This window comes from Nicotiana attenuata, unplaced genomic scaffold (genome assembly GCF_001879085.1).
Source record: "Nicotiana attenuata strain UT unplaced genomic scaffold, NIATTr2, whole genome shotgun sequence".
In the NCBI taxonomy this organism is placed as follows: domain Eukaryota; kingdom Viridiplantae; phylum Streptophyta; class Magnoliopsida; order Solanales; family Solanaceae; genus Nicotiana; species Nicotiana attenuata.
Window position 1 is genome coordinate 28,950 of NW_017673670.1, and position 9,116 is coordinate 38,065.

Sequence of the window (9,116 nt, forward strand, 5' to 3'; positions counted from 1 at the left end):
TTTGGTGGGTATAGGTCTCTTCCTTTTCGTCTTTCTGTATTTATGGTGGGTGAGTATATATATATCCCACCTCACCCACCATAAACACAGAAAGAAGAAAAGGAAGAGACCTATACATTGAGGATTTAAGAGCCAAATTAAGGTTCAAGGATGGAGAGCAAGGGCTTAGCTACATGGTCCAAACAAAAATACTGTGCAAATAGGGTATAAACAAATGTTTTTGCATTCTCACGTAGAAGGATCTCGGGGTTCTCAGTCGGTGAGACACCCTCGATCACTTTTCAAGAAGTAAGATCAAGAGTTTCTTGATCTCCTGGAGTGAAGGTGAGCTGAGATAAATATTAATGTACATTCTCTCATTGTATTGATGAAGCAACTTCTCAAAAATGAACATCAATTGGGAGGGGGAAGATCTAAGTGGATATGTTACAGACACGACCGCATGCATATATATATAGATTAAATACAATGAGTTCTTTGCATTTCCTTCTGTGAGTTAATTGTGCGAAAGCTTGCTGGATTATACCAAAGCAGTCTTGTTCCTTGCCTATCTCATCTGCGAAAGCAAATGATTAATTGTGTGTTAAAAATCTTAGACGAAAAGAGATGATCGTTTTATTATACGCTTGGGAATCAATTGATTGCTTATAAAACCATACTATGAAATGCTAGTCTTAGATAAGCTGATATTCTCAAGAAAAATTTGCACATTTACTCATGGAATTTAACTATACACTCTGAATTTTGGATTAATATTCCGGGTAGAGTCAGTAAATTAATATACAAATAATTCAAGCATGGAAGATAAAAATTACCAGAATTTCTCAAGGTGATAAGACGAGAGCTCCATGAAATGTCAAAGATTGGAATTTCAAGGGTCCTTCCAGGAGAGAAACAGCTATGTACATCCTAATAAGGAAGTACAATGGGAAAGAGAACAACAAAATTATATTGCTGCTGCATTTAGCGGTTTAATTGAGTGAACAAACAGATAAAAAGAATCACAGCGCAGAAATTACCATGTTTGAACAGAAGTCATGCATTTGCATCCTTTGATGGGGAATCAATTGATTGCCTAAGTCTCCGCAGATGTTCAGCTATCTCAGTCAGGAGTTTGGTTCCTTCACCATCCCTCTGTAATGTCATAGCTGCATGTTTTAAGAAGCCGCTCTCTGCTTCAATGGCTCTCAATCTCTCTCTAATTACTGACACTTCTCTTGTAAGAGTTACCTTATTTTCATTTCCTACCAGCACGAAAAAAAAAAAGTGTCTGCACTTGGACAAAAAGGATAGAAAAAGGAGGTAAGAAAATAAACAAGATTCATTTACCTTTTCCTTGCGATCCATGCTTAACCTCGTTTGTTTCTAAAACATGAAATCCTTCATCCTTAGATGTTTTAATTTTCTCCTCAAGATTTGTCAACAAACCCATGAGATACGATCTCTCGTTCTCAAAATCAAGATGTGATTCATCCACATTTTCCCCTCCATATTCACCAGAACATTCAAAAGAGCGCTCATTTACTCCATGTTGATCTCCTTCATCAGGACTGACACACGCTGATCTTTCGCTAACAGATGACAAAGAATGAGAATTCCACTCTTGATAATCTTCATCAGCATCAACTTCACAGACCTCACTACCTACTTTCTTGATATGGCCATATCTTTCCCTATATGTCTCAAGTTCAGCTTCTAAGACCTTTATCTCTTCTTCTCTCTTCAAAAGCATGTCTTTCATGACCTGCAGCGCCTCTTGATCATATTCCGCCTGCTCTTCCATCATTCTTTGGTACTGCAACGCCTCCATTTGGACAGCGGCTTTCTCTGCTTGTAAGCGAGTGATCATGGCCATGGCATTGTTTGCTGCAACAGCAGCGGCACTTCTTTCTTCGTCAAGTTCCATGTAAAGTGCCATGAGAGACTTGTGGTCCAAACGAACTTGTCTCTTCAAGCGATGCAGGATGTCATCGTCAGTTTCATTTACTGCACTCGCGTCATTAGTTTCTGAAATTAATTCACTCTTAATATCCATACTCAATTTTCTAGGCCTGTGTGACCACCTAGGGCTAGCATGAGCTGAGTCTGACAATGGGATACCAAAGAATTTGTTTCTTGTAAAATTTGGCGTTTTCAAGGCATCATCATTTATCTCCTCCGAATCTGGTATTAGTGGTACAGTAGCAACTTTAATATCCTCTCTACCTGCATGAAGGAAAGAACAAATTCTTACTCTTAAGTGTAGTTAGGAAAATAGAAATATACAGCATTTATAACTTGAGGAATTAAAAGTGTAGTTTGGACAATAGAAAAGAGTTAGTGATATTAGAATGGACTGTGCAGATATTTCTGTTGATGCTGAATCATTTCTTGCTGCAGAAAAAGCTTTCTAAAGCTCAAATTCTAACCTACTATTCACCTGCTAACACTGTACTGATTTCATAGAAATATCTACTGAGAAAAGAAAACTAGCATTTCTAGATAAACAAAAGCAACTATATGATATGACTCTTCCCATCATATATCCTATCGAAGAATCGTTATGATTCATAAATCAAGTACAGCAGCAAGAAGAAAGACGGAGGGAAAGAAATTCCTAGGAAAAGTACGTACCTCCATTAGGGAGACCCTCATCATCAGGAAGGTCCAAATCATTATCTGAGATGAACTTAACCTCTGTGTACTGAGTATGAGGCAATTCTAAATGGCGCGCTTCCTCATTTCTCCATGTTGTCAAGGGAGATCTTGGAGATGGAGCAGGAGCTTGAGAATAAGGATTTCCCTTCATTGATGCATTCCTGGAATACTTTGACTTTGTCTTCAGAGGCTCCCCACAGCAAGAACACCTAACGATTCCGCCCTTTTCAATTTGGATGACCTCATCTTCCTTCTTCCCTGATTTTGTATCTACTTTCTTCTCATCCTCCACAAAACAATCAATATCCTTGTGCAAAATACCAACTAGTGACTTGTACCTATCGCAATCAGCATCTTTCTCTGTTGCAAATGACAGAAGGCAGCCGTCGCACATGTTCCTAATATCAGACAGCTTCTTGTGGACATGACAATAAGCAAGGGAAGAAATGTCCTTCTTGTGAACTTCACAAATGGATTCGTTGTAATAAAAGTTGGCATTCCTGTGAACGAGAATGTGATCGATCCTCGTGCAAAGCAAGCAGGGGATTTTCAGGTCGAAGAACTTGGCGAATTCATTAGAGAAAAAAGCAAGAAACCCCTCAATGAAAAGCAGAATGATCATCACCCATTCAAGAACAGCATATATGAAGAAGAATGCAAATTTCCCAGTCTTTTGTTCAACATAACACTTGAAAGATCCTGAAGCCATTCCTTTTTCTAAAATTCTCAAAAAATATCAAGAAAGAATTCAGAATGGTGGGTTGTTTGTTGAGCACAAAAGATGAAGAAATGGTGGGATCAAAATGGAAGGGAAGAAATGAGAAGGATCATGACCATGGTAGGAAAAGTGAAACCAGGATCATGACCTTTTTCTCTCTCCTGAATGTATCTTTCTTTGATTATGGAGGAATTATGACAGTTTGCCTAGTTCAAAAGTGTCCAAAATATTGGATGGTGCTCTTCATTTTCAGTTATATGTAGTCAATGGTCACTCTTCGTTTTTTTTTTGTTTCACAAGTACGAGAGTACTTGGCGCTTCATTTACCTGAATTAATGGTCCTCCATTGTGATGTGATTCTCTTCAAACAATGCACCATGTCTTCTTTGATTCCAAAAATCTAAAAGACTTAATTAGTAGGAGAAAATAATCTATTATCTTTTCATTTAGTCTTACCTGATTATTGTTTTACTTATAAAATAATTTATTACTCCTATCATTCGAATTATCATTATCGAATAGAACGGATTAAAAAGAGGTAAAATAAAAAAGGAAGCCGGAGGAGTCAATTGAGTAAAACAAAAATATTAATACTCGTACCGAGCAAATGAATGCAAGAGATGTGACTTGTACATATGTTTTTATTATTTACTCATAAGTTATATGTTATCACTTTAAAATAATTAAAAGTTCAATTATTTAATTTGATACAAATATTTATAGAAATATATGTAACACACTTCAAATTTTTAAAAAAGCATGACATGTTTATTTATTAATTTTTCTTTTTTGCAAACTTTTTAATCTTAGCATTATCTTTATTTAGGCATGAAATGAGAGGGAGGGAGTAGGTATTTTCCACCAACTCACCGTTCCTATACTAGTCGGACAGGGCACGTCCAAATGTGACAAGAGCACACATATATTATATATATATGTGCAAGCACGACGGTGGACCCTGAAATCTGAATAGTGAGCAGGTCAATCCCTGACAATTGCCACGTCAGCTAATTGAAGTACCAAGTACCACTGCTATACCCCCACTATTCTTTCGCCACGCCGCCATTCTGCGCCACCCAACCACACCGGTGTTCCGCCGTAATCACCATGAGCACCGCCGAAGAACAAAACCTGAGTGCCGACGGCGCAGCCCATCTGGACACCATCTTCAAGCAGAAAAAGGCCCTTCGCTCCGTAGTTAAGAGAGATCTCAAGTCCCTGGATCCTTCCCTTAGATCCCAACAAGGTACAACCAAAACACATACTCAAATGAGTTTTTTCTTTTTTCTTTTATGATATTTACTGTTGGACCTCTATGTGGCTCATCAGATGAAGCAATACAAAGGATTGTGTTGGACGCTCCGTGGTTTAAGGCTTCTAAGAGATTGTGCGCTTACATAAGTTGTAGTGCTTTGCGGGAAGTTGATACATCCCAACTACTGTCTCACATTCTCCAGAAGCCATCCACAGGTTTGTATCTCAGAGGCAAACTTCTCCGCACACAATCACAGCAAAAAGTTCAATCTTCACACTTGAGTTTATCTATGGATGGTGAGGCTTTCTATAGCCAATCCGAATTGAGGTGTAGTAGTAGCTGTTGTTGTTTTAAGCATTAGAGAGTCAGCAAAATATTGGGGTTTGGGGTGGGGAGAGGATGCGGAAGTTTCTGATTCAATCTACTGTTTATGATAGTCATGAGGCTCATCCACCACCTTTGGTCACTTTCTCATCTTGGGTTTGTTCATTTGTTTCAATCTTACAAGCTAAATAAGTGGAGTTCTTTCTCCAAGAGAAAAAAAATAAAGAAGCTATATAAGTGAGAGTAGATTTCTGCTGTCATGTTTTCTGACTACTCATGTGGCAGATGCAATGTAATGACAGCATCTCAGAAGCACCGGCCTCTCAGCTCGACCTATGCATATAGTCAGATGATATTGAAAAATATATATCTGTGAGCGTCACCACAAAAAGGTAGTGAGAGTATAGTGGTAGTTCGCATCCACTAGCTTATATCCTGATTCTGGTGAAATACTAGGCAAACCTTAAGATAAGTACGGTAATCTACAGAGTATATGCCTGTTAATGCCATTATTCAAAATGTCCATTCTAATTTACTACTACCAAATGTAAGGTACAAGGACTTTTCTCATGGTTGTTCTCATTTTCTTTACTGTTTCTCTTTAGTGGTTCAATTCTTATAGAGCTTAATATTGACTTCTCATGTCATTATCGAATCAGAATCGGATTTGCAAATGAGGAAAAAGCTTTATGTTCCACGTGTGGAAGACAAGAACAGAAACATGCGAATGCTACACATCTCAAGCATTGAGGAAATGATTGCAAATTCAATGAACATCTTGGAGCCAGCTCCAGTAGATGCTGAAGGAAATGATAGGGAAGATGGTACATATACTTCTTGTCTCCTGATGTCAAATTTCTTTTATTTGTTAGCATTTGTTGTTCAAGTGATACTCTAATGTGGAAGTTCAAATCATTCTAGCAATAACTGTATTTGGGAAATCCTTGATGTATGTGATGATAACTTTCCTAAAGTTCACGTCTTGAATATATTGATATTTCCAGCACTCTAACCCTCACCGCACTGAAAACTTATTTTGTATTCTGTAGATTCTGTCATAGTGTGGTGAAAGGTTCTAGACAATAACTTTACGTTTCATGACCGTTAACCTTTCCAATTTCTTTGTTTGTGACAACAGTTAGGCGCTTCCGTTGGATATTATGTCCATTCCTTTTAATATAAAGACTACAAATCAAAGTAGTAAGTATCTAAAGGAATCTGTTTTGCCGGCGAATTCTCAGTATTGAAAGTTTTCTCTCGAAAAGTTATGGTTGTTGTAGGATATCATAATCATCAATGTTAAATATCTATGTAATCTGGGTTTGTGCTAGTGCCATGGAGCACTTGTCTGAAACATGCAAGATACAAACAGGAGAATAAAAGTGAAAGTATCATAGCTTTTCTATCATTTGGACCTTTCAATCTTTGAAAGTTTGCCTGCTTTAGATGGTGGAAGGCCTAAAAGATTATAAGTTTTACTAATGGAGAAGAGTAATAATAGCTTTTTGAGTTCTTGACTGAAGGATGACCTTATGCCTTCTTCAATGCTTAGACTACTTTTCTGCTATGCCTTCGTTTGATTTTGTTGTTGCTTGAGGCCTTCATCAAAAGAACTCAGTTATGGACTGGGCTATCGTTTACATCTCTTATTCTGCAAATCTTGTTCGTCACGTACTTCTTATTTTTGTCCAGTTTGGTTTAGTTGGTTTTAAAAGTGAAATAGGACTATGGATTTAGTGCTAGTAATTGAAGAGATTTTCATGTTGCAGTCTTGTTGGCGGATGAGCCTGTTGATTTGTTAATTTTACCTGGTAAGTACTTCCTAACTTTTCATCGTCAAACTTCTCGGATTCAAAACTTGAAACCAGATAATTTTGGAGTTGCATTTTGATTTCTGCTCTCTTTTTTTGAAGGACTTGCTTTTGACAAAGCTGGAAGGCGGCTGGGCCGTGGTGGAGGGTAGGGCTTTATATCTTTGACTCTCTACTTCATCTTCTTCAGAAGTGATAGGTTTAACTGAGAAGTGCAACCCATGAAAAAGAAAATAAGAGAAGAGTCATTATAAGTTTCTCCCTCTTCTATAAACCTAATATCCTCTTGTGGTGATCCTTTCTTCCTATGGCTTGTGAAACAGTTATTACGATACCTTCTTGACAAGATATCAGGAACGTGCAAAGGAGCGAAATTGGAAGCAACCTCTCAAGAGTATGTTTCTTCGTTACTTCTTTCTAGGACTGCATGTGACAGTTCTGATTTGTTCCCAACAGATGATTTTAGCTGCTGCTCAGTGACTTTTTTCTTTTGGATTGCAGTTGCGCTTTCTTACTCAGTGCAGATATTGGATGAGGGCACTATACCACTAACTCCAAATGATGTTCTTGTTGATGCACTTGTATCACCTTCTGGTCTGATCCCCATTAGTCCAGCTGCACTGGAGATATTCCATTGATAAAGATGCTCCTCTAAAGACCCTCAGGCCTCAGGTCTACAGTTGCACCGAGTAGAGGTGACACAAAATCCTTTCACTTAACTAATGGATCTGACTGTGAAGAAATCATGTACTTTTACTTCATCAAGACTCAAGTGCAAGGGTTAACAGATGGTTCTGTTTCATTGCATCTAGATAAAGAGCCTTGGGGAAAGTTCCTAATCTGTTGTATTCTACTGATATTGAGTTGAGAAACCTGAAGAAAACTGTGTCCTGAATGCGTTGTATTCTACTAGTGTTAATTGTGTAAGAGTACTCATATAGCTAAAGTAATACCCTTTGGTTTGAAGTTATTGTCCCTTTGGTTTGAAGTTATTGTCACTCGCTCTCTACCTCCTTTTACCAAGACCCTTTAAAGTAAGACACTATACTTTACTTGTGTGAGCACATTCACATAATTAAGACTAGTTATATGAGACACATGCTAAACTCTTTCCTCTTGAATTGAGCCTTTATGAAGTGAAAAGGTTTAAGATCTTTAATTACACTTGTGGGATTTTTATATGTATCTTGGCTTAAAGCAAAGAATATGGAATTTGTATCTAAAGGGTTCTGTGGTAAAGCCTTTGTTTTGGATGAAGAGTTAAAGTAATCAATAACTAGTGATTATGAATTATGAGATTTGTGCAATAGTGGACTAGTTTTGAAATTCCATTTATCGGCTACTCATAACTTAGTTTAAACTCTGGGAGTCGAAATTCTTCCATAAGTTCTTTGAATTGCACATTAAGGACATGGTAGAGGAATACATTTGAACAAAAGAAGCATATTACTCTCAGGTAGGAGTGTTTAGTTCGATTTGATCCATTTTTTATCTAAAACATATTATGTTTATATGTTTAATTACATATGTGATCAATATTTCTGTACTTATATTACTAAGTAGGTTCGACTCTTTTTTTTTTCCTCAAAATTTACAGGAAAATTAAAAATGTATCTTAATTATTTGGTACTGCTGTAGGCTCATAGGGGAACCTTTGCATTTAAAAAAAAAAAAAAAAAGAAAGAAAAGAAAAGAAAAAAAAAACCTAAATAACCTAAAAATGGGTTCGGCTTGGTCAATTTTTATGAGGTCCACAACTGGTGGTGAATATTCTTGTTCACCAAGCAGATCTCACACTTGAAGAAGCAAGTAGAGTATTATTTATGGAGTAAACTTTTTCCTAGGGGTGTACATAGATCGAGTTGGTTCGGATTTTATGATTACCAAACCAAACCAATTGTATCGGGTTATTAATTCTAATGACCAAACCAAACCAATTAAATTCGGGTTTTTCAATCTCGGGTTTTCTCGTATTTTCGGGTTATTCGTATTTTTTTCTGGTAGAATTGTATTGGAAAAAAACTGAATTTATATAAGATGACGTGTCATAACACGTGGACCAGTCAAATAGTCAAAGCGTGGTAATCAGTTAGAAGGCACGAGCAACAACAGATGCGGGAGAGAAGATACTTAAAGGCACGAGCTATTATTCAAATGAAATGAGACTCGTACCTGTTCGAGTCATTTAAAGCTCGAAGATCGGAAGGAATTGAAGAAATGAATCTGATAGCGTAAAGGAGTCCAAATTCAGCATTAAATGCCAAATACGTTGAGAGAATTTGTATTTAATAGGAATGATTGAGTAACGTTTCTTTTAATGTCATTTATTGCTCATAATTGCCTCATTATGACAAAGGCATTACACTTTCTC

At 37.1% G+C, this 9,116-nt stretch overlaps 1 protein-coding gene and 1 pseudogene across 1 annotated transcript; one reads left to right on the forward strand and one right to left on the reverse strand.

Moving 5' to 3' along the window:
• Positions 1-207: 207 nt before the first annotated feature.
• Positions 208-3,587, reverse strand: LOC109216999 (probable myosin-binding protein 5). The gene is made up of 5 exons (XM_019381223.1): positions 2,614-3,587; positions 1,330-2,205; positions 1,020-1,244; positions 816-909; positions 208-556 (listed from the first exon to the last, which is right to left on the reverse strand). Exons 1-3 carry the CDS (start codon positions 3,344-3,346, stop codon positions 1,036-1,038), a joined length of 1,818 nt encoding a protein of 605 aa, XP_019236768.1. The 5' UTR covers positions 3,347-3,587; the 3' UTR covers positions 208-556; positions 816-909; positions 1,020-1,035.
• A 763-nt stretch (positions 3,588-4,350) lies between these two features.
• Positions 4,351-7,743, forward strand: LOC109216996 (annotated as a pseudogene).
• The last annotated feature ends 1,373 nt before the right edge of the window (positions 7,744-9,116 follow it).

Coding starts and splice junctions, on each gene's coding strand:
- LOC109216999 (XM_019381223.1), bottom strand. CDS start 3,346: ATGGCTTCAGGATCTTTCAAGTGTTATGTTGAACAAAAGACTGGGAAA. Junction 2,206..2,613: donor TGAGGGTCTCCCTAATGGAG/GTACGTACTTTT, acceptor TCCTTCATGCAG/GTAGAGAGGATATTAAAGTT. Junction 1,245..1,329: donor GCATGGATCGCAAGGAAAAG/GTAAATGAATCT, acceptor TCGTGCTGGTAG/GAAATGAAAATAAGGTAACT.